The sequence below is a fragment of the Brienomyrus brachyistius genome, chromosome 12, assembly GCF_023856365.1.
Source record: "Brienomyrus brachyistius isolate T26 chromosome 12, BBRACH_0.4, whole genome shotgun sequence".
Lineage (NCBI taxonomy): Eukaryota > Metazoa > Chordata > Actinopteri > Osteoglossiformes > Mormyridae > Brienomyrus > Brienomyrus brachyistius.
Genome location: NC_064544.1, coordinates 16525525 through 16551393, shown reverse-complemented (window position 1 = coordinate 16551393; position 25869 = coordinate 16525525). Strand labels below are relative to the sequence as shown.

Genomic DNA, 25869 nt, shown 5'->3' with positions numbered 1-25869 from the left:
CGACCCTGAGGGGGCCGAAACCTAACAGACCCCGATTCAATTACATTCCTGCAATCAACCATAACTCCTGAGGGGAATTTTTCGGTTCCCTTATCTCCGGAATCGCCAGAGTACTAAAGCTGAATTTAAGGTAACTTATGTTACATATATATTTTAACTGATAATAAAGAAAAATAATATTCACAAAGAATTTAATGCACACCTGGACAACATCTGTAGCAGCCTACAACATACTACATAACTGATTATGTCACACACATACTCCCCATAATTTATATATCTATCTGCCTATTCATTTGCACCACCTTGTTGAACTATGTTTCACGCTTTGTCTTGGGTATGTAACTATGTTTGCATAACCCAACCACTGCAGTCAGTAGTATCGTGTCATGCTTGTTGCTTTCTGTGTGATGCCAGAAACCAGGACATTTAGTCCATTATTGTGAATATAATGATTACAACTCAATGCAATAGTGTAAGAGCACATGAAGACCAACAGAATAAGATTGAAGAATGAAACACATGTACTGATTTCATTGTTCATCCATTCCTGCTCACAGGTGTAGCTTTGAGCATGGATGATAGGGAGATGTCACTACCGATATTGTGGGAGTACCGTGTGTGTTTAGGGGGCCGGGGGTGTCTGGGTTAATTTGGTCCCTACCAATGTTTAACTTTATCACAAAAGCAAACATCTGAAATATTAGAAATACATTGCAATTATGGTCACCATTGATGTGTTCTGTCCCTAACATTCTGATACATCTACATCACAAAGCTTCTGTTCCTAGTGATGAAGTGGGGGAAATACCTCCTGGAATGTCTAATCAAACACTGGCAGACTGACACAGTGACTGTCTGACAAGCTTGAGTCATAGCATCCATGAATAGCATTTGGTCATAAGGACAATTATCATAGACTTTCCATTTTCAGAAGAAAAAATATTACGGAATCAGATCAAGGTGGATATATGTGGATGGGCTCCATATTCTGATGGAAACTGTCCCATGTAACAATATAGTTTGTGTTATTGATCCTGGCATCCTGTCACTCCTCAGATGCTAAGTGTCGACTCAATAGTCCATGAAGGAATGTAATAAGGCGTTTGGTGTTTGACTAACTGTTATTTGAAAAGGCCTTATAAGGTGTAGTGAGTGTGTTTCCTTGTCAGTTCTGCAGTTGGACCCCTCTTCGGCTTATCGTATACCATGCATTTTTCCGAGCGGTCAATGGGTTTGTGGGACAACAAAAATTTAAGGCAGGTGACACCCCCTTCTCATTGCAGGGATGTATGTGTGATGGGTCTGTAAGGGCAGAACTCCTGTCTGTTTTAAGCCCAGTCCAGCCCTACTTAACACCAATTACATTTCCTTTGCCTAACTGATATATTGTCACAATCACTATACTAAAATGTCTTAAATGTGAAATGAATCACAGTGTGGTGGTACAGTGGTTATTGGTTTTATTTACGCCTCTGGGACCAAGAGTTTAAGTCTCCACCCAGCTGTATGTGTGGGGAGGTTGCATGTTTTCCCTGTATAACATTGGGGTTTCCTCCGGGATCTTCCCTGTCTCTCCACAGTCCAAAAACACGAGAAGGTGAACTGGAGCTGCAGAATTGCCTCTGTGAGTATGTGCCTTGCAATGGTTTGGCCTCCCATCCTGGGTGATTCCCTGCCTCGTGTCTTCAGCTCCTGGGATTGACCCTGGACCCCTGCAGCTCTGCACAGGGCAGGAGGGTGTGGAACATGGATGGATAACCTGCAGCCTGTAAATAAACCTTCTGTAAACCAAAAGCTCTGCTGAGAAGAAGAACCTCACTGGTGCCTGAAACATTAATAAAACATCTCAGCCAGAGTCTGAACACCTGGTCTTCTGCAAGAAAGTCCTTGCAGTTTATAAGTAATATGAGGTAGATGTTAGATATATGAATGTTAGATATATAAATGAATACATTTAGCACTGGAATAGAGAGAAAATAAGGTCCTTTTGTGGTTTTTATTTTTATTTCTTGACTTGTCAGTATAAAATAAGACAGAACAGCAGTGTAGAATTAGCTTTTCTTGTTACAACACATTGAACAAAAAGTGTTTTTAATTCTTCCTTAACCTATAGTCCTTTCAGTCACTCATTAATTTTTAGTTAGTCGACCATGCAAATATTTTCCCACCTCCTGAAAGAACCTGAAAACAGAACAAAGTGAGCAGAACAAATATGCAACATGTCTATTCTGTTTTACATACATAGCTCTGTGTACGTCCAGAGGGATTCCAGAACATTCTGTTCATTTAAGTAGATACTGTCACTGTCAGAGGCACAGAGAATCATTTTAACAAGGACAGAAAAGCAGAAACCCTTCAGACTGACAGAGAGCAGGTAATGGCCTTTATTGGCATTTTTAACCATCATCTTTTAAGCTTTTTAAAAATATACATTGTAATTTTACTAAAAATATTCTTAGGAACATGAAGATCTTAGATTATCGTTTATTTTACAGCTTTCCGCGTAACATTCAATTTAGAGAATAAGTTACCGTTATAACACTTTTAACAGCATATATATAAGGATTTTTTTAAGGGAAGTTTGCAAAAAATCCATTTGTACTCTAAATGTTATTCACTCCACAGAACACTATATTATACTTATGTGCATTTTACATTCATTGCTTTTCATGATACTTGTAGCCAAACATTATTTGCACACTGTGAAAAAATGGTCAGAAATGGAAATGAAATTAAAGATACTGAAGACCAAATTTTAAAAAACTGAATACAATGATACAATTATGTCTGATATGTAAAGAAACGAGAAAAACTTTTATTTGAAAAATATTCTGGAATTGTTTTCGATCCATCCATCCATTTTCCAAACCGCTTATCCTATTGGGTCGTGGGGGGTCCGGAGCCTATTCCGGAAGCAATGGGCACGAGGCAGGGAACAACCCAGGATGGGGGGCCAGCCCATCGCAGGGCACACTCACACACCATTCACTCACACATGCACATCTACGGGCAATTTACTAACTCCAATTAGCCTCAGCATGTTTTTGGACTGTGGGGGTAAACCGGAGTACCCGGAGGAAACCCCACGACGACATGGGGAGAACATGCAAACTCCACACACATGTGACCCAGGCGGAGACTCGAACCCGGGTCCCAAAGATGTGAGGCAGCAGTGCACGCACATACTCCCTGTAATTTATATATCTATCTGCCTATTCATTTGCACCACCTTTGTTTCACACTTTGCCTTGGGTTTATAACTCAAAACTTGACCGTAGGTGTGAATGTATGTGTGAATGGTGTGTGTGTGTGTGTGTGTGTGTGTGTGTGTGTGTGTCCCCTTCCATGGGTTGACTCCCCATCTTGGGTTATTCCCTGCCATTCTCCTGTTATTTCTGGGATTGGCTCTGGAACCCTGAATCCCAGTACAGGATAAAGCAGTGTGGAAAATGAAGGAATGAATGGGCTCTAATGAAATAACATGGATAGTGGGTAGGTTGGGAAACTTACTTTATTGGTGTCCAAGAAGGAAATTATTTTTCTGCTGCTGGTCTAGTTACATAGAGCAGGTGTAACAAGCATATCGTCAGACAATAAGTATAATACACATACAAGAAATATATTTTAATACAATATAATAAATGCAATGTATAAGATGTCCACACACTCTCTATCAAAAAATATGGGTTTGGGAACTTTTCCCATAAATTTACTCTCGACCAATTCAGACACTTCTGCTGGAAATCTTTTGGAAAGTGAATTGATTTGAAGAAAAAAAGAAAAGAAATATTGGAAACACATCAATTTCTTGAATCCAGGCTGCATTGCCAACTAGAAATTTGAACCATATTTTGTACCTTTTTAGTGCGATTTCTGCATCCATATACCTATGAACAGCTTTTCAATATCAGAGTTGTTTGATGGTCCATCCATTCATCACAGAATTCTCAGTGGTTGACGTTTATTTTCTCTTTTTTGCTAGATATTTGATCCTCAATGTCGCTGTGTCACTTTCTTTGTAAAACGATGATTTCTAATGAGACAGAAGAGTCCGCACTAAATATACTATGTACAGCTCTGGAAAAAATATGAGATATGAATATGAAAATGTGGATGGCATGGTGGTGCAGTGGTTAGCACTGTTACCTCACACCTTTGGGACCCAGGTTCGAGCCTCCGCCTGGGTCACATGTATATGGAGTTTGCATGTTCTCCCCATATCGTTGTGGGGTTTCCTCCGGGTACTCCGGTTTCCCCCCATAGTCCAGAGACATGCTGAGGGTAATTGGAGTTGCTAAATTGCCTGTAGGTGTGCATGTGTGAGTGAATGGTGTGTGAGTGTGCCCTGCGATGGGCTGGCCCCCCATCCTGGGTTGTTCCCTGCCTCGCACCCATTGCTTCCGGGATAGACTCCGGACCCGCCGCGACCCAGTAGGCTGAGCGGTTTGGAAAATGAATGGATGGATGGATGGATGGAGGCAGTTCCGGGTTTAACCACAAAGTGGTTTTTATTGCACCATATCGTACCATTAAAACTAGCAACACACTCATTCTGCCCACTGTGCCCATTGCTCTGCTTACCCCTAACACAAACACAAACACACTCCCCAACACGCTATGTACGATAGGAAGCACTTAACACTACACTTGACACATCAACACAGCACAATTACAAACTAACACAATAGCTACCGAGAGCTATTTACAAAGCTGGCGTCAGTCCAACCTGCCGTTCTGCCCGCCGGTACCCTGGCACTACAATATATATTATTCACAGACACACACCCATAAATTGATAAATATGTGAAATAAAAAATTGTGATGTGGTCTCTTAATTTTTTCCAGAGCTGTATACAGAAGCTGAGAACGGCTGTGCTTACAATTGTTTTTAATGCTGTTATCTCGAGATCTCATACAGCTTAAATATGTGAACATCGGGGCACTAACTGGATCACTTTGCTGTCGTGGCTGCAGCAGAGTGGATGTAAAAGGAGGATTAATATGGTCAGCAAGTTTCATCGTTACCAACCATTATTTTCTTTGTAGAAGTTCACATTACTGTAAATATGACTGGAAACCCCTGCTCTAGATTGTATATGTGCCATATTTCCTATAATGCAGAGAATGAAATTAAGGTCAGTTCACTCAGATATAAGGTCAAGACGAATTACAGAGATACATTTACATTTACAGCATTTGGCAGACGTCCTTAGCCAAAGGGACTTACATAAGTGCTTTAAGTCTCTACAATGAATTCTTTGGATACTAGCTCAATAAAGACCCAGGCTATGAATACCATGTATCTGAATACTCTGTTGGGAAAGTGTCATTTTTAATTTTTTTATTTATTTATTTTTTTTAAATAAGGAAAAGAGCTCAGGGTAAGATGCTAGAAGTACTACTTCAGATATTTCTGAAAAAGGAATGTTTTAAGTTGTCGCTTGAAGACATTCAAGGATTCAGCTGTTCGGACACCTAGGGGGAGTTCGTTCCACCAATTAGGTGCCAGGACAGAGAAGAGCCGAGATGTGCATCTTCCTTGTGCCTTGAGGGGTGGTGGGACCAGTCGAGCAGTGCTGGAGGATCGGAAAGATCGTGGTGCAGTGTGGGGTGTGATCAGGTCTTTTAGGTAGCATGGTGCCAGACCATTTTTGGCTTTGTATGCGAGCATCAGTGTTTTGAATCTGATGCGGGCAGCTACAGGAATCCAGTGGAGAGAACGCGGCAAAGGAGTGGTGTGGGAGAACATGGGAATGTAAAAACAAGTCGAGCAGCTGCATTCTGAATGAGTTGGAGGGGACAGATGGTAAACCCGCTAGAAGCGAGTTGCAGTAGTCAAGGCATGAGATGACGAGGGACTTGATGAGTATCTGGGTAGCCTGAGTGGAAAGAAATGGACGTATCCTCCTGATATTAAAGAGGAGAAACCGTCAAGAGCGAGAAAGACTGGTGATATGTGAGGAAAAGGACAAACGATCGTCCATGGTAACCTCAAGGTTGCGAGCAGAAACCGAAGGACGGATCAGGGAGTTGTCAAAGGAGATCGCAAGGTCCTGGAGGGAGGATGAGTCAGCAGGGATGTAAAGCAGTTTGGTTTTACTAGTGTTGAGTTTTAGTTGGTGAGCGGTCATCCAAGATGAGATGTCTGCCAAGCATGCAGAGATCTTAGTGGAGACATGAGTGTCGGAGGGAGGGAAGGAGAGGATGAGTTGGGTGTCATCGGCATAGCAGTGGTAAGAGAAGCCATGTGAGGATATGACCTCACCAAGAGATTTAGTGTAGAGGGAGAACAAAAAAGGCCCAAGAACCAAGCCCTGAGGGACACCAGTGAAAAGACAACGTGGGGTAGATGTGGAACCATTCCATGTCACTTGGTATGTTCGGCCTTCTAGGTAGGAAGCAAGCCAGCGCCATGCCAAGCCACCAATGCCAAGACTCCTAAGGATGGACAGGAGAGTCTTGTGGTTGACCGTGTCAAATGCTGCTGATAAGTAAAGAAGGATGAGGACAGATGACAGTTTGGCTGATCTGGCAGCATGTAGCTTCTCATTGACTGCTAAGAGTGCAGTCTCTGTAGAATGAGCTGCATTGAAGCCAGACTGATTAGGATCCTGGAGGTTGTTCTGAGAGAGATAGAGAGAAAGCTGGTTGTAGACTGTACGTTCGAGGATTTTTGAAAGGAAGGAAAGAAGCGATATTGGTCGGTAGTTGCAAGTGTCCGAGTGGGATTTTTTTAAATGGGAATGACCCTGGCTATTTTGAATGCTGTTGGTACCTGACTGGAAGTTATGGAGCCATTAATGATAGTGGTGATGAAGGGGAGAAGGTCTAGAGAGATTGTCCGAAGAAATGCGGAAGGGATTGGATCAAGTGGGCAGGTGGTAGGATTGGAAGATGAGATGACTTTCATGATCTCATCTGCTGTAGGACTGGAAAACTGAGCCAGTGAGGGGGAAGGGAAATCCTTAGTGTGTAGTGTAGTGGATGAGGAGGGAGATTCCGTCAATCTTCTCGGCATAGAAATTGGCAAAATCTTCAGCAGTCAGGGAGGATGGAGCAGAAGGTGGTGAGGGTTGAGTATTGATGAAAAGATGTTATGGAGTTTGCGAGGATCACGTGAGGATAGTTCTAGTTTGTCTTTGTAAAAGGCAGTTTTAGCTGCAGTCACATCTGAAGAGAATTTGGATAGCAGAGTACGGTAGGAACACAGATCTGCATCAAGCTTAGATTTGGAGGTTTGGTCGAGTGGGCAGGAAATGTTGAAAACCGGGATTGGGCAAGACGGGTAGGGCAATGGTAAAGGATACTAAGTGGTGATCAGAAATGTGAAGACGGGTAGAAGTGATGTCGGTAGCTGGAGAGGGGCCGCTGAAAACCAGGTCGTGGACCTTACCTCCTTCGTGTGTGGGAGAGCAGTTGTTGGATGTTAGAGAGAAGGAATCGAGAAAAGGGAGGAGACCAGAAGGAAGGAGCTTGTCATGGGAGAGGTTGAAGTCACCAAGGAGAATGATAGAGGAGCTGTCAGTGGAGAAGAGACTGAGGAGAGTATCGAGCTCCTCTAGAAAGTAGCCTAGGGGGCCAGGAGGGCAACAATGATCAGAATATTGAATGGAGAGGAAACTGCAATTCCATGGAATTCAAAGGATGAAATGTTGAGATGGGGCAGAGAGAGGGGTGTGTAGCACCAGTTCTGAGATAGCAACAGACCTGTGCCACCACCCCTGCCAGTCTGGCGAGGAGAGTGAGAGAAACCATAAGCAGAGGAGAGAGGTGCCCAGGTAGCCGAGTTCTCAGGGGATATCCAGGTCTCAGTTAGAGCCAGAAAGTCAAGAGAGATACATGGCAGGAAGGAGCCAGAGAAGCTGCTTTGTGAATACTGTACTTACTGGGACTTTACATGCATAAATGTAATGACAGACATGGGGTGGCCAGAACAACCAATCAGTTATGATTCATAAAGCCCAGGAGTAGATAATCAAAGGACTGGGGGCTGCCAATCAAATCTGTACATTTATATTACTTTAAAAATGGGTGTGGCAATACCAGACAGATATCATTTCTGACTATGTGTCTGTCAGTTGAGGATGTACACACAGCATGTGAGACTGTATGTCTGTGTCTGAGTGCCTGACTGAGACTCTTATGAACCCATCTCTGTGAACGAAAAAGAACAAGTTTTCAGGTTTAAAGGTTAAATATTTTGAGACCTGTTGGTTTTTATTATAGTACAAATAATAAAAAAATAAAAGGAAATCCATACAAACATAGCTATCCATAGTGTGTGTGGGGGGTGGGGGGGTTGTATATTAGGTTTAAAATTCTATTTTTTGACGTTGTCGGGATCATTTTTCAGGTCCTGAGAAAAATCCATGACTGCAATCAAAAAAGTAAAAATGCCAAAAGTCTCATATTTTGCTTGGTTACTTATGGTTACGGTTAGGGCTGGGTAGGGGTTGAGGTTATAATGTTGTGATTGGTTTTCCCCATAAAAATGAATGGAGAGTCCCCACAAATGTCTTCTGCACCACTCCTTAAACTTGTGTGTGTATGTGCTCAAATGTATGTTACATGATCAGCACCACAATCAATGTTTTCTGCAGCCTGTTGGATCAGCATGATGGGTTATAATGTGTTTCTTTTGTTGAAACTTTTACTGATTTCAGGTCAGTTTCTTTCATATTGCACTTAAATTATAAAAAGGGCCCCACAAATTTACATATTGATCAAATCTGCCGAATGTCAGTTATATTATATGGGTCGTTGTTTTATGTTTACAAGACCCTTATGTTACACTTCTTATACATGCAAGAGACACAACAACTAAATTTACATTTAGACTCATACTAATGGACCTGTATCTGTGCATGGGTGTCTGACTGAGACTGCATATAGACCTGTCTCTGTGTATGGGTGTCTGACTGAGACTGCTTATGGACCTGTCTCTGTGTATGGGTGTCTGACTGAGACCGCTTATGGACCTGTCCCTGTGTATGAGAAAGACAATCCTTAGTTGGGTTTTATGGATGTCCATATGGCTTTGATCCTCATTATACTCAGATCAACATTTCTCTTAAACTATGCAAGTCTTTTCATATTGTTAAATATTTTGGTGGTTTATTACTTATTGTAAACTGGGATTTGAAAGAGTACCTATATGTATAGCTTTGCATAATGTGTCTGTGTATATGTGCTCAAATGTATATGAAATGATCAGTAACATAATCCATATTTCTTGCAGCCTGTTGGATCAGCATGATGGGTTGTAATGTGTTTCTTCTGCTGAAACTTCTACTGATTTATGGTTAGTTTCTGTCATATGGCACTTGAGATATTTCTCATAAGAAGAGCTGCACGAATTTACACATTGACCAAATCTGCCAAAAGTCAGTCATATTATGTCTTTGATTTTTACAGGACCCGTGTGTTACACTCGTTATACAAAGCAGAAACACATCTATTAAATTTACATTTAGATTCATATAAACTGATTATTTACAGTATGTATGTCTTTGATAATAATGTAAATCCATCAGCCTGTCAGTTCAAAGATAGACTTACAAAAACCTTTGCTCATCTTGCCGGTTTATATTTTTTTATTTGTGATCATGTGTATTTGTTTCTCTCTGCCTGTGTGACTTTTTTACAGAGTTTCACAGCCACTGTTCATGCCTTTCACATCAGTACCATTTTGTAAATATAAACCTGACCTGGACTGACGCCCAGGCTTACTGCAGACAGAACTACACTGACTTGGCTACCATTGACAATATGCAGGAAATGAAAAGACTAACTGAGTCTGTAAGCTCTAATTATACTGGGGAGGCTTGGATAGGACTGAAGAATGGAACATCATGGAGATGGCAGTGGCCCTCAGGAGAAGGAGACACAGGGTACACCAACTGGTATAAGGATGCAACGTACAACCAGAATAATGGCAATTACTGTGTTGGGATGAAAGACAGCGGTAATTGGAATAATATGAATTGTTCATATAACAGTACGACGGGGTATTTCATCTGTTATACAGGTGAGTAACATTAACCAGCTCTTTTCTGACAAATGGAACATGCCTTTGAAAGTATACAGTACTATCCTGCCATGACTTAATCCCTAGTGACTTTGACAGGTAAAAAGCACTACAGCCTAAATGACAACATTCTGCTGTAGTGCATGTATACAGGATCTGTCAAAAGGTTGGGTTTTAAAAGCTTTTTGACAAAGGCATTTGTCTTCTGCCAACATTTCCATAAGACAGTCACACAGGTAAATGCACATGTACATATAGGTCTTAGGGGAATTAAAGAAGGATGAATCAACCAGGACTGTCACCTCACTAAGTATAATGGATGTCAATCACAGCCTCCCATTTAGATTCAGGGAAAAATAAAAGTTGTTGTGTATTTAATGGCACAAGTACATTGCCAGCATAAGAATCAACATGCTGACATGAGCAGCTGGGTTTTACATTTGATGAACAATTACAAAAAAGAAAAACCTTAATCATGGAATGTCATGCTAACTGACATGTTAAGAAGTGAGATTTATTTAGTAATTGATGGTGTAAGGTTGGCTGAGGAGGGGTATTTTTTTTCTGGATGCTGATAGTGGCTCAGCAGGTTAAGATACTGCTGAAAGGTGGCAGAGTGATTATACTGCTGAGCTCCATAACCCCCCCTCTGCCCCTTTGCTTCGGATAAAACCATCAGCTAAGCATTTTAGGAGTAAATTACTTCTGGGTTATTGCTGTTTCTTATGCTGTTTACATCAAATCCACAGATCTCACCTGTAATAACGGAGTAAATGCTACCTGGAACTTCACCTTGATTAACCAACATATGAATTGGTCTGATGCTCAGAGCTACTGCAGACAGAGTTACACAGACCTGGCCAATGTGAGGAATCAAGAAGACAATGAATTGATACATAAGATGGTTAGAAGTAAGACTTGGGTATGGATTGGCCTGTTCCAGGACACATGGGGATGGTCAGACCTGTCAAACTCCTCATTCCGTAACTGGAAAACTGGTCTAAATGATAATGTGGGCGACACATGTGCTTTAGCTCAGGTCACCTGGCCTGGGACATGGGATATAACTCCATGTGCTGAAAAGCATCCATTCATATGCTATGATGGTGAGTAATGTAACTTTACTACAGTGGCTGATTCTCACCTTTATCGAACGACATTAATATATATTACTTTAAGAATATACAACACCTAAAGTTAAAATCAGTGTTATAAGTACACATAAAACTACTCAGTTGCATCAGAAAGCTGTTTTGTCTACACTGTTTTGTGAATTTCACGCCCTCTACTCTTCTGGTAATTAATTCCTTTCTCCAAGTTTCCAAATGTCACATGACTTTCTCCTGAACCCGGCTTTCTGACAATCATCTCATCTTCTGCCTCAGATAACCTGATCTTGGTAAATAGTAACGTGACCTGGAATGAAGCCCTGAATTACTGCAGAACGCACTATTCGGACCTGGTGTCTGTTCACAATGAGGAGATCCAGAACTGGGTCAGTAGGTTGGCTGAGAAGGCCTCCACTGATCATGTCTGGCTGGGGCTGCGCTTCTCCTGCTACCTGAACTTCTGGTTCTGGGTCAGTGCAGAAAATGTCTGGTACCAGAACTGGGCCACAAACAACATATCCCATGGTAACTTGTGTGGAACCACAGGGGCAGTACAATCTAACGACCCACATTACTGGGTCAGCCTGCCTGAGTATGAGACACTCAACTTCATTTGCTCCAAATGTCCAAGTCAGGCTGATCCATGAACACAGTAGCTGCAGAACTGTCAAAATGTATAAATGTGCAGCTTTATTCACTTTTGTTATGTGTTTATACTGTAGAAGTAGGATTGAAACCCCTTCTCTTGATCTTCACCACTCCAGATTCAGAATGATATACTGTATGAGTAGAAGACTGATTTAGTGTTTTTATTGAAATATTTTGCTTTTGCATAATTTAGAGGAACTGTCATCTCTTGTGTTTGTTACAGTAAGAGTAGAAATTATATATTAGGAATAGTAAGATTCGCCAATTCTCATCATTGCACTGTCATAAAAGCTCAGTATGTGATTGCCCAGATAAAAAAAAAGGTTGCATCAGACACAATTTAGGATGAACTGAGGATACATTGTTTCTAATATCTCTGCATTGGTAACATCCATCCATTTTCTGAAACTGCTTACCCTGATGCAGGGGGCTTGGAGCCTATGTGCCCAAGGCAAGGAGCAACCCAGGATGGAGCACTAACCCATTACAGGGCACAGACACACACACACGCACACACACACACACACACAGACACGTACGCACACACAGGCAATTTGGTAAGTAAAATCAGCCTCAGCATGTTTTTGGACTGTGGGGGGAAACCAGAGTACCTGGAGGAAACCCCATGACAACATGGGGAGAACATGCAAACTCCACACACAAGGAATCCTAGCAGGGACTGAAACCCAGGTCCTAGAGATGTGAGGCAACAGTGCTACCCAGTGTACCACCATGCCACCCTCATCCCCCTTACCCCTAACCCTTAATAAATATATAGTTATTGGTAGAAGGTCCTGTTTATTTTTAATATAGAAATCCATCCATTTTCCCAGCCGCTTATCCTACTGGGTCCCGGGAGGTCCGGAGCCTATCCTGGAAGCAATGGGCACGAGGCAGGGAACAACCCAGGATGGGGGGTCAGCCCATTACAGGGCACACTCACACACCAGTCACTCACACATGCGCACCTATGGGAAATTTAGCAACTCCAATTAGCCTCAGCATGTTTTTGGGCTGTGGGGGGAAACCGCAGTACCCAGAGGAAACGTCACGACGACATGGGGAGAACATGCAAACTCCATACACACGTGACCCAGGCGGAGACTCGGACCCGGGTCCCAGAGATGTGAGGCAACAGTGCTAACCACTGCACCACCATGCCGCCCCAATATAGAAATATAACTAATAATTTTTAATCTCTCAACTGTTTCTCAACTGCCCCTCATCTCCAGCACTGTTATCAGTGGCCAATTCCCAAAAGGTCTTGCATGAGTTGGAGTTGTGTTCAGCGATACATTGCATCATATTGCATCGAATCGCATTGAACCACATTGTTTTGAATCAAATTTTGTCAAATCACACTGAATCGCAATAGGGGTGAATCATATTGTACTGCTTAAGTTGCTTCATAATGTATTATGTAATGTATTCAACAATGCATGTATCTCATCGGCCTCAATGATGGAGATGTACATCCCTAATATATTTGCATTTTGTACTTAAACAGCAGCAAACAACAGTAATGTCTTCCTGATTATATTAGTTATATGTCATATGTTTAGTGACATGAAGCTGCTAAATGTATTACTGAATAAAGGTATGAATAAAACTCACCTAAGTGATGAACATCTCAGATGTTCCCACCTGTCTTGTAAATAATCCATCCATCCTCCAAGCACCTACCCTGGTCGAGGGGTGGGGCTGCAACAGATCTCAGGCAGCTCAGGGTTGGAGTCACCCTGAACTGGACGCGTCTGTCATTGTGTTACAAAGGTTAAATCACTACCATTCACCAAAAACTGTTCTATGTCAAACCAGTTTATCATTCAGCTACTGTAGGACCCTGGAATCCCTCACACCTGGTTATACTGCATCACACTCAGCCTTTCAGCACCTTTAATGGAGAGACATTCAGCTAGGAAGAACTGCTACTATTGTGATTGAGACAGGAATAAGAAATGAGGTAAGGGGGGTGGTTATAGTCTCTGTCACCATCACATACACAGCAGAAACCAGGGTGGGGGCTTTAGATCACTAGTGGATGCTGTCTGAATGAATCACTGGTACTCAAACGAGCAAATCTAGGCATAGATTAAAAGGAAATTGGTAACACTTTACTTAAGGCTATGTTTTTAGTGCTGTATAAACATATTCATGACAAATAATAATGTATTCTTAAAGCATTATGAACATGGCTATATATATTTATCAAAAGGCATAACATATTATAACCATGTCTATTATGCATTATGAATGCTTTACGACGCTCTCGAAAGTTATTCTTTTGACATTCTTCGTTTTTTTGACTGCAGTCACAGATTTTTTATAAAATTGAGTTTCCCTAGTGGGGACCGATAAAAAATTCTGAATTACAGATGTTTGTCACATAGTGGAGACATTTGGTCCACACAATGTAATACACATACTGTATAACACACATACACACACACACACACACACACACACACACACAAAGGGATGGACAAGGAGGGGATTGGTAGCTTCTAATTATGCATAATCAATGTTTGGCTTAAGAATAAATAGAGTAGGTGCCTGTACTGTATGACAAAGCCAGATTTGTTGCTTAGCCAGATAACTTGTTTGACATAAAGTATCCCAGTTTAAATGGACTTTCTTTGTTGCCCCCACTGGGGCAGTGCTCCACTGACAACATGCATAGCCCCTCCTGTGGCTCCCCTAAATACGTATGCTGTTTGGGTCTGAAGTAAATGTATTATTCTTATTATTTATATATGTAGGCTAATATTATGTGCACTGGGGACAGGTGAAACAAACAGGTAAGCACATTTTCTTGACAGACTCTTAATGTCGGTCACTTTGGTCACTTCAGTTGGTTTCCTGACAAAAAAGTTTGTGGAAACAAGGCAGTTTAAACAAGGAACCAGAGTGAGTAGCAAATTTGTAAAAACATTAAAATGTAACTGCAAAGCTTTGCATAAATAACATTGGTTTTCAAAATTGTCTTTTGCTTCTTAATGCTGGCAATCTAGTGTAAGTAATACTTGGAGGACATTAAGGTCAAATGCATCTGCCCCCCCAACATGACATCTGGTCCCAGTCACCCACCCAGTTGAAATGGTCTAGAATCCTCACTGCCTAGACCAGTGTATTTGTTATAACGGCCGAGCAAGGAGAAGGCAGACCCCGAAATGCGGAGGCAGATTTCTTTATTGCGGAGATCGGGTCATACAAAAGCCAAGAGGGATGTGGTGAATCGTGGTCTAGAGGCAGGCGAAAGTCGGTAACTATGTAGGTCAGTCCGGCACAAATGGACGAGATGGGGATCCGGGGAGGAAGGAGGAGGGCTGATGAGGGAGCAGGGAAGGCAGACAAGCGATCAGGCAGGACACAGCGGGTAAGAGACAAACCGGGAAGACAATACACTGAGAGATCGCTAGGTATGGCACATCACTAGAATGGCAACAATACTTCACACTGCCTGCTGGGTGAATAATGGTTAAGCAGCCGATCGATCAGGTGGTGATTGGCGGCTGGTGCTCTGCCCTGCCCGTGTGGGAGTGACAGTGCCCCCACCTTGATGGCTGCACAGTCCGGTCCGAAGCCCTCCCAGTCGACTAGGTATTGCAGGCGTCTGGCCAATGCAGGGAGTCGAGAAGGGCACGAACCGTGTATGCGGCCGAACCATCGGACAGCGTCGTCGAGGGAGGAGGTGTCAGCGTTGACGAGGGATGTGAGGAGCTGTAACGGACAGGTTTTAAGAGGGAAAAAATGGAAGGTAGGACACATACAGTACACACTGGGGAGCTGAAGGTGATATGAAGAGGGTTCGACTTGGCAAAGGATGTGGAAGGGTCCAATGTACTGAGTGGAGAGTTTACGGCACGAGGGTAGTCGTAGGTTCTGTGTGGAGAGCCAGGCTCTCTGCCTTACCCTGTAGGTGGGACCTAGCTGCCGGTGACGATCCTTTGTACTTTCTGCCAGGCCATTGGACTGTGGGTGGTATGCTGAGGTCAGGCTAAGAGCGATATTGAGTTTACCACTCTCAATATGAAGTTCAATTCATCTGCAGAAGTCCTGAAGTTCAGATAGGCTCAGTCAGTTCTCAGTCAAAAACAAGGGTAAAGAGTCCACTGGGTTGCTGGCCTCTACTGTGTATAATCCACACCGGCCAGCTGGGATTAATGTGCTCCCTCCAATCACAGCAGCAGCAGCATTACCAGTGACCTCAAGTCAGGTCAGGTTGGGGAGCATGTGCTGATGCAGAGCATTGTTGCCCCACCACACAGCGAAACTCCTCGGGAACCCTGCCAGCGATCCTCCAGGCAGACACACGGTCCAGTCCCACCCTCCAGAAGTGACCATCCATCTGCCACAGCCAGGTGTTATGTGAGCGTCCCCTTGGTCTATATACACTGCTCAAAAAAATTTATGGCAGACTTTTTAATCAGAGTATAGCATCAAGTCTATTAAACTTCTGGGATATTGATCAGGTCAGTTAAGTAGCGGAGGGGGCTATTAATCAGTTTCAGCTGCTTTGGTGTTAATGAAATTAACAACAGGTGAACTAGAGGGGCAACAATGAGACGACCCCCAAAACAGGAATGGTTTAACAGGTGCAGGCCACTGGCAATTTTCCCTCCTCATCTTTTCTGATGGTTTTTTTTACTAGTTTTGCATTTGGCGACGGTCAGTGTCACTACTGGTAGCATGAGGCAATACCTGGACCCTACAGATGTTGCACAGGTAGTCCAACTCCTCCTGGATGGCGCATCAATACGTACCATTGCCAGAAGGTTTAATTCTGGGAATAGTGTGGTCATTTTGAGGAGTGAATTAAAGCAAATGGTCATCCAGCTTAATGTTCATCACATAATGTTTTAGCAGTTGGGGAAAACTGTAATAATCCATAAAACATGGTTATATTATCAAGCTGAATGTAAACATTTTTTAAGATAATAAAAACACACATTTTAAGAACACTAGTAATCATATTTTAGTAATTATTTATGGCATGATGAATGGATTGGACAGTGCCAGAAAATGTAATGCGCTGCACACATGCTCAAAAATGCAGGCACTGACGTACAAGGCACAAATCCGGCAGGTGGTACAGATCAGGTAGTGATTTTGCATAGCAGCCCAGTTGCCGAGTCTGGCTGCCAGGCAGTTGAGGAGATTCTCTGTTCACTTGCACATTTTTAAAATACTGGTAATAAACAAATATACATGGTATGATGATCAATTTTTCATACTGTGTTATACCGTGAAATTGGCACATTGCTGCCCCCTAGTTCTGGGTGCTTCCCAGCCGCTCTCTGCTTCCCAGCATCACGCACATGTTCTGGCCCCAAGGTCTGTGTGCCTCCCCTGAGGAGATTCCCCTTGTCTGCCCTCCAGGTTTACCTGTCAGTGCTCTATGTTGTCCCAGTTTGTTGGTCCTCTGATCTGTGGTTCTTCCCTTTTTGTTGCATACTTCAGGTTACTCAAAATATATACTTGAACAGTAATCATTTTCATAAGGGATTCCAGTTTTATATTCATAGGCTGCTGTTAACCTTTACAACTGCATGCACGGTTGTCATATTTAACAAATGTCAAGGACAAATCCTTTCTTCATTAATGTAGTCTTTATTTTATTTGACTTTGTAAACTGATAAATCTGCCTCCATCTTCTGCAAAAATAAGTGAATGCTTATTGCGTGACCATAGGTCAGAAGCCACGAGGAGCAAAACCCCAAAGTAGTGGCAGTCCAATTCTATATTCAAACCAAAGCCAATATGTAAGCCAGTGAGAGTAGTAACCTGGAGGAAAAAGGAAGAGTCCAACACAGCAATCACACACAGAGTCACACAGCAAACACACACAGAGTCACACAGCAAACACACACAGAGTCACACAGCAAACACACACAGAGTCACACAGGAAACCACAACATAGGGTGAGTGCTCACTGATTCACACCTTGATCACTCCATGCAGTGCAGGAAAGGCCACACCACGTCCTCTGGCTCTATAGGAAGAGGATAAAGGCTAAACACCCTCAGGACTCACACCAATTAGACCAGCCAGTATTCAAAGGCTAAACTAAGTAGTTGCCACTCAGTTGTTCACAACAACCAGAAACAAAAAATAAAAAGAAACCACCACAAACAAGTCAAGTCAAGTAGGTTTTTATTGTCACTTCAGGACCATGGTGCAACACAGAGCAGGACAAAGACAGAGCAACATCATAAGTGCAGACAGGACAGCATAACAGTACAAACTGGCAAGAGAAGACAACATACAGTACAAATTAACGGTGGTAACAGTCTGGATACAGTATTTGAGTTACTGTATAGTAGCAGCGAGGGTTATTATATGCAAAAATGCTGTGGTAGAAAAGAGTAAAATGAGTAAAATGACTAAAATTATCAGAAGCAGAGGAGGAAACAAACAAAAAAGAAATATACAGCCAAACAGCAATGGCAACTCCTGCAGACATATGCACACAATATCACAGCCAGGATACACATGAATTTATAATAGTTATACGTACAATATATACACATGCATCCTACCTGGGCTTCAGTATAAACCCAGAGACACACTCCTTCCATCTGGCAACAAGTCTAAAAGGAATCGGTTGTTATTACAAACAAAACACAAGTCACCATTGCCGTGACAACTTCGATTCATCATAACATAATACCTTGCACTGCAACCCGACACAAAACCAGCAGCTCACAACGATCCCCGTCAAAGAAATGCCAAAGGAACACTGGACCAGGCCCCCTACCACCGGCTTCCCACGGCTTTTATCCTCACCGATTCCATCCAGTAAAATTTCAAGAGCAGAAACAATGGAGGTTACCATGGTAACTGCACAATCAATCTACAGACACAACGTAGCCCTGCACAATACAGAAAGCTTGGACTTGCGGAACGCTGCCACAGTTACCCTATAAACCCGTCATCCGTGTACCGCAGCCCAACACGTGAGTGACGCAAGTATAACCATCATTTGCAATTCAGGCAAATCTGATACTGTGCTGTACTGTAGATAGCATCTATTTGCACAGAATTTCTGTGTAAAGCATCTAAATTAAGGCAAATCTGATACTGTGCTGTACTTTTGCATGTGATAGCATCCATTTGCACAGAATTGCCCTTTGTTCATATTTGTTTTTAAAATAAGTGCAAAACAGTAGAGATGTAATAAGATGTATATATAGGATCGGTCATTTACATGATTGTACGGTGATATGACAGCCTGTTGGGAATCCACTCTGCACCAGGACCTGCAGGGACATGCTGGAGACTGACCAGTATGAAGGGACCGTCACCTAACAGACCCTTTTCAATAGTGCTGCTTCAATAAACCACAGCTGCTGAGCGACATTTGTCTACACCCTTGCCTACTGAGTATTTTTGCCCACTACAGTATTAAAATTAAATTCAGGCAACTTACTGTACATTATATATACAATGTATTTTCACTGATAATAAAAACAATGTTCACAAATAGAAATGTGCCTTAAAAGAATCTGGGACAACATCAAACAGACAAAAATTGTCTGTCATCTATGTATCCCTCTCAATTTATATACCTTGTTTATTCATTTGCAGCACCTTGTATGCTACTGGCAGCTTTTCCAGGAACAAAATGCTTACAGTTGCCAACAACTGAACACTGCAAGAAGACACATTTAAGGAAAACAAGACAAATGCTGCGATTATTCAAAAACCATTAAATTAACATTAAAAACAAGCCATTAAATAAAAAAAAATTACAAAGATGCCAGGCATTTAATAAAACAAAAAGCATAATAAAAATTTCAACAGCCAGTCTTTTTGGTAGCATTAAAACCAGGTATGTTAAAGTATTTTAAGCTAGAATTATAAATAATATTATAAAATATGTTAGACTAAAATAGACTGAAACATTTTAAAGTGCACATAATTATACTTATCAAAAGTATATTTTTACTGTACAATGAATATAAATGTAAAATATACTTTCTGAAAGTACTCCATTGTGCACTTGAAGTATATTGGTCTAAAGTACACTTTTTAAAACTATAAAGTGTATTTAATTATAGATACCGTATACTTTTATTCAAGTGTACTTTAGTGTACTTAATTATTCACATATTTTCTGAAAGTACACAAAAATATAATCAGTGTATTTTTTAAAAATATATGCTTAAAGAGAAAGCTGTTTTATTACACTTCTAGTGAAAGCACACTGTTAATACACATACTATTTTTTCACAAGGGATGCAATGAACCAATCGGAATGGCTCGTCATCTCACCTCTAGCACAAACCAGATTGGTCTTCGCCTGGGGAAATGGGTGTGAAAATGCACAAGCTAATAATTAATGGGAGCACCACTGTTCCACTTAAACCTTTAGAGGTGAAGCAGGCATAGGACGAGGTATCAGCGAGTGTGTTCTTGTTTTCTGGTGTCACTAGATCATCCACATGGTGCCTAAAGTGGCATAATTATGTCAGAAGACGGAGATCAGAGAAGCTCACTGCTGAACGAGCACAACAGCTGGAAACTGAGACTTTATGCTTGTGTGGTTTTATGTACCGTTTTAATTTTGGGTTTGCAGTTCGCAAAAAATATAAAAGTGCATTCAGTATTGAAACAAAACACAACATACAGTTTTTAAGATGTTTTAAAATGTTCAAATTAATGGCAGTATAGCTGTTATTTTTCTACATCTCACAATTTAAGTTCCTTACCAGGTTACAGAGGATTCAGCTCTTCTGCCAGCTGATCCCTCCTTGCCTGTGCTGTTGCCGCCATACACTCCTTTGTTGGCATCGGCACATGCAGTTCAGCATCATGCCTTTTAAAGTCCTGTAATGTGTCCTCATTTATGTCCAACAGACATACATCATGCATGGCAATGTTACGCAACATACAACATACAACATGCCACAAAGAATGCTGTGACCTTCTGAGGGCTGTGTTGTAAACTTTCACCTGACTTAAATAGTTTGATTACATGAAAGGACCAGATATATTCTATAACAAATGTATATAAAATAACAAAATAAATGAAATAAAATAACAAAGAACCATTAGTGTACTTTGAGCGCACACCTGTGTTTGTAACCTGCATGTTTCAAAAATAAGCTGTTTAAATACCGTTTAATAATACACCATTGACGTGGTTTTTGTTGGTCAAAAGCGCAATGATGCCTTAAAACAGCAATGCACTGACAATATGCCCAACCACACCTCATTAAAAAAAATCCCACAAGCAGAAAGTGGGCACAAAATCATTTCCTACTTTATTGACGTGTGTGTACCGCGTTAAAATGAACTATGATCTGATAAGATACTATCTAAACCACTTTTCCTCCAGCTTTGCGCTGGTGGAAAATAGGGCCCAGTGACTTGTAAATTTACTGTGTTTATAGCAAGTGTCACGATCACACGGGGAGCGGGCGATCGTCGGGCAGGCGAGCGAACAGGAACAAGCAGGCAGGCAGATAATGGGGTAAACTGGGGGTTTATTAGGAAGTGCGGACGGGGAAACATCTCACGCACACGAACATCAATGACAGACCAGGAAAACTGGGGAGACCAGGACTTAAATACACAAGACTGATTGAAAGCAAACGGACACAGCTGGGTACGATCCGGGAAACACACGTGGGTAAGCAGGGGGCGTGGCACACAGGAGGAGCGGACGAGCCAGGCATGACAGCAAGGAAGACAAACACAAAACCTTTAAGATTATCAGGAAAGCAAATGCATCTGTGTTATTTGAAATACTTTACAATTATGGACACTTTTAGCATATTTTGGCCCTGATGTTGTAATATTGGGCCACATATACATCGGATAGATTTTGTTCTTGGCGCTTAAGTGGGGGAAATACCTCCTGGCAGAGGTGCTGCTAGACATTTTGGGCTCTAAGAAAGCAAATTACATTGGTCCCGAACCCAATTATGTTTCAGATTTTTAGGGCCATTGTCATTCAGATGCTAAATGCTGTCTGTACAGCCCATGCTGGACTGTAATAAGGTGTAGGATGTTTGGCCTGGTCATTGCAATATGCAAAAGAGACCTTATAAAGAGACCTTGTGTTCTGCTCCCTTCTGAATACTCCCTGATAGTTGCTAAGGGCTTACTTGGGCCTACACTTGTGCCTGTTGCCTTGTACCATGGCCAAGCACAATGGCAGCACCTCCCCCCCCCCCCCCTTGCTGGTCTGTGCTCACATTGCACTTAACAATCCTGGCCTGAGCAGGCTTTCATCCTCACCATTTGCAGCTTTTATACAAGTTCTTACCATTTAACAATATCTCGTCACTTAAGCATCATCATTCCTTCAACCATTCACAATCATTGTTTTCCCCCCAATTCACACCCCTAGGTGATAAGTTTGTCAGTCATTTCTTTTACTGTTTGGTCCCTCGGCTGAACATAATGGTGGTGCGACCATCTCCACTTGGTTTTTTAAAAATGCTCAGCCGTGTGCTTCTGGTGAACTCAGGCGAATCCCTTCCTTCAGTAGTAACCTTGGCAGCTTCAGCCTGTTGCACATTGACTAACTAGAAGGTTGATATATTTGTCCTTTAACATTGTGATAAAATATACGCTAATAAAAGTGGATATTCATAGATTCAGGACTAACATAAAGTATCTAACAGAAACTCAAACTAACAAAAGGTGCAAATACATACTCAGTTGCAAATACATACTCAGAATCACAGTGTGGTGGTACAGTGGTTATTGGTTTTATTTACGCCTCTGGGACCAAGAGTTTAAGTCTCCTTATCAGCTGTATGTGTGGGGAGGTTGCATGTTTTCCCTGTATAACATTGGGGTTTCCTCCGGGATCTTCCCTGTCTCTCCACAGTCCATTAACACGAGAAGGTGAACTGGAGCTGCAGAATTGCCTCTGTGAGTATGTGCCTTGCAATGGTTTGGCCTCCCATCCTGGGTGATTCCCTGCCTTGTGTCTTCAGCTTCTGGGACAGACCCTGGACACCTGCAGCTCTGCACAGGGCAGGAGGGTGTGGAACATGGATGGATAACCTGCAGCCTAAAAATAAACCTTCTGTAAACCAAAAGCTCTGCTGAGAAGAAGAACCTCACTGGTGCCTGAAACATTAATAAAACATCTCAGCCAGATCTAAACACCTGTTCTTCTGCAACAAAGTCCTTGCAGTTTATAAGTAATATGAGGTAGATATTAGAAAATAATATTTGTCCATTAACTTTTATTATAAATGAATACATTTAGCACCTGAATAAAGAGAAAATAAGGTCCTTTTGTGGTTTTTATTTTTATTTCTTGACTTGTTAGTATAAAATAAGACAGAACAGCAGTGTAGAATTAGCTTTTCTTGTTACAACACATTGAACAAAAAGTGTTTTTAATTCTTCCTTAACCTATAGTCCTTTCAGTTACTCATTAACTTTTAGTTAGTCGACCATGCAAATATTTCCCCACCTCCTGAAAGAACCAGAAAACAGAACAAAGTGAGCAGAACAAATATGCAACATGTCTATTCTGTTTTACATACATGGCTCTGTGTACGTCCAGAGGGATTCCAGAACATTCTGTTCATTTAAGTAGATACTGTCACTGTCAGAGGCACAGAGGATCATTTTAACAAGGACAGAAAAGCAGAAACCATTCAGACTCACAGAGACCAGGTAATGGCATTTATTGGCATTTTTAACCATCATCTTTTAAGCTTTTTAAAAATATACATTGTAATTTTACTAAAAATATTCTTAGGAACATGAAGATCTTAGATTATCGTTTATTTTACAGCTTTCCACGTAACATTGAATTTAGAGAATAAGTTACCATTATAACACTTTTAACAGCATATATATGGATTTTTTTATGGGAAGTTTGCAAAAAATCCATTTGTACTCTAAATTTTATTCACTCCACAGAACACTATAAAATAAAATTATAATAAAATGATACAATTATGTCTGATATGTAAAGAAATGAGAAAAACTTTTATTTGAAAAATATTCTGGAATTGTTTTCAAATAATGTAATTTACTGCCTTCAAACAATTATTTGTACACCTGGCCAATCACAGAGTTGAACGAATATGTGACGATGAGGGGGAATTCCCAGTCATAGTAGAGATCATTTAACACATAACGGCAGATGTTCCAATAGGCAGGTAACTGGGTGCCCTTAGTTTACTATCTTGGTGGTCATTCTCCAAACAATCATTTGTAGGGTTAGTTGAGTTTCCCAACATGGTTAAAACTGATGAAATACGCTATTCATTGAAGAAAAGTGTCATAAAATTTCACAATCAATATCCTACATTTTATTTCCATTTTTTCACAGTGTACAATTTTTTTTGACTGCATTGTATTTCTAAAGTGATTTAAATTGGTGATGGAGCTGCCCATCCAAGCTGTATGTGTGTGTTCTCAAATGCACTCCTGGACAACATCTGAAACAAACTACAACATACCTGTACTACATAACTGATTATGTCACACACATCCATCCATCCATTTTCCTGGGGGGTTCGGAGCCTATCCCAGAAGCAATGGGCATGAGGCAGGGAACAACCCAAGATGGGGGGCCAGCTCATCGCAGGGCACACTCACACACCATTCACTCACACATACACTCCTACGGGCAGTTTAGCAACTACAATTAGCCTCAGCATGTTTTTGGACTGTAGGGGAAAACCGGAGTACCCGGAGGAAACCCCACGACGACATGGGGAGAACATGCAAACTCCACACCCATGTAACCCAGGCGGAGACTCGAACCCGGGTCCCAAAGATGTGAGGCAGCAGTGCACGCACATACTCCCTGTAATTTATATGTCTATCTGCCTATTCATTTGCACCACCTTTGTTTCACACTTTGCCTTAGGTTTATAACTCAAAACTTGACCGTAGATGTGAATGGTGTGTGTGTGTGTGTGTGTCTGTGTCCCCTTCCATGGGTTGACTCCCCATCCTGGGTTATTCCCTGCCATACTCCTATTATTTCTGGGATAGGGTCTGGAACCCTGAATCCCAGTACAGGATAAAGCAGTGTGGAAAATGAAGGAATGAATGGGCTCTAATGAAATAACATGGATAGTGGGTAGGTTGGTAAACTTACTTTATTGGTGTCCAAGAAGGAAATTATTTTTCTGCTGCTGGTCTAGTTACATAGAGCAGGTGTAACAAGCATATCGTCAGACAATAAGTATAATACACATACAAGAAATACATTTTAATACAATATAATAAATGCAATGTGTAAGATGTCCACACACTCTCTATCAAAAAATATGGGTTTGGGAACTTTTCCCATAAATTTACTCTCGACCAATTCAGACCCTTCTGCTTGAAATCTTTTGCAAAGTAAATTGATTTGAAGAAAAAAAGAAAAGAAATATTGGAAACACATCAATAACTTGAATCCAGGTTGCGTTGCCAACTAGAAATTTGAACCATATTTTGTACCTTTTTAGTGCGATTTCTGCATCCATATACCTATGAACAGCTTTTCAATATCAGAGTTGTTTGATGGTCCATCCATTCATCACAGAATTCTCAGTGGTTGACGTTTATTCTCTCTTTTTTGCTAGATAACACGTATTGATCCTCAATGTCGCTGTGTCACTGTCTTTGTAAATCGATGATTTCTAATGAGACAGAACAGTCTGCACTAAATATATTATGTACAGCTCTGGAAAAAATATGAGATATGAATATGAAAATGTGGATGGCATGGTGGTGCAGTGGTTAGCACTGTTACCTCACACCTCTGGGACCCGGGTTCAAGTCTCCGCCTGGGTCACATGTGTGCGGAGTTTGCATGTTCTCCCCATATCGTCGTGGGGTTTCCTCCGGGTACTCCGGTTTCCCCCCATAGTCCAAAAGCATGCTGAGTCTAATTGGAGTTGCTAAATTGCCCGTAGGAGTGTGTGTGTGAGTGAATGGTGTGTGAGTGTGCCCTGCGATGAGCTGCCCCCCATCCTGGGTTGTTCCCTGCCTCGTGCCCATTGCTTCTGAGATAGGCTCCGGACCCCCTGCGACCCAGTAGGATAAGCGATTTGGAAAATGGATGGATGGATGGGTGAATATGAAAATGTGCATTTTTTAATCCTA

At 41.6% G+C, this 25869-nt stretch overlaps 2 protein-coding genes across 2 annotated transcripts in view; both read left to right on the top strand.

Annotated features, from left to right (window-relative positions):
• The window catches only part of LOC125704503 (macrophage mannose receptor 1-like), a 138905-nt gene that overhangs the window by 100844 nt on the left and 12192 nt on the right, over positions 1–25869 (top strand). The window lies entirely within an intron of this gene.
• Positions 10782–25869, top strand: part of LOC125704519 (putative C-type lectin domain family 20 member A) — a 126168-nt gene continuing 111080 nt past the window's right edge. The window contains exons 1-2 of the mRNA XM_048970152.1: positions 10782–11136; positions 11416–11629. Coding sequence (XP_048826109.1) covers positions 10839–11136; positions 11416–11629 — 512 coding nt within the window. The 5' untranslated portion in view covers positions 10782–10838. The remainder of the gene's footprint in view (positions 11137–11415; positions 11630–25869) is intronic.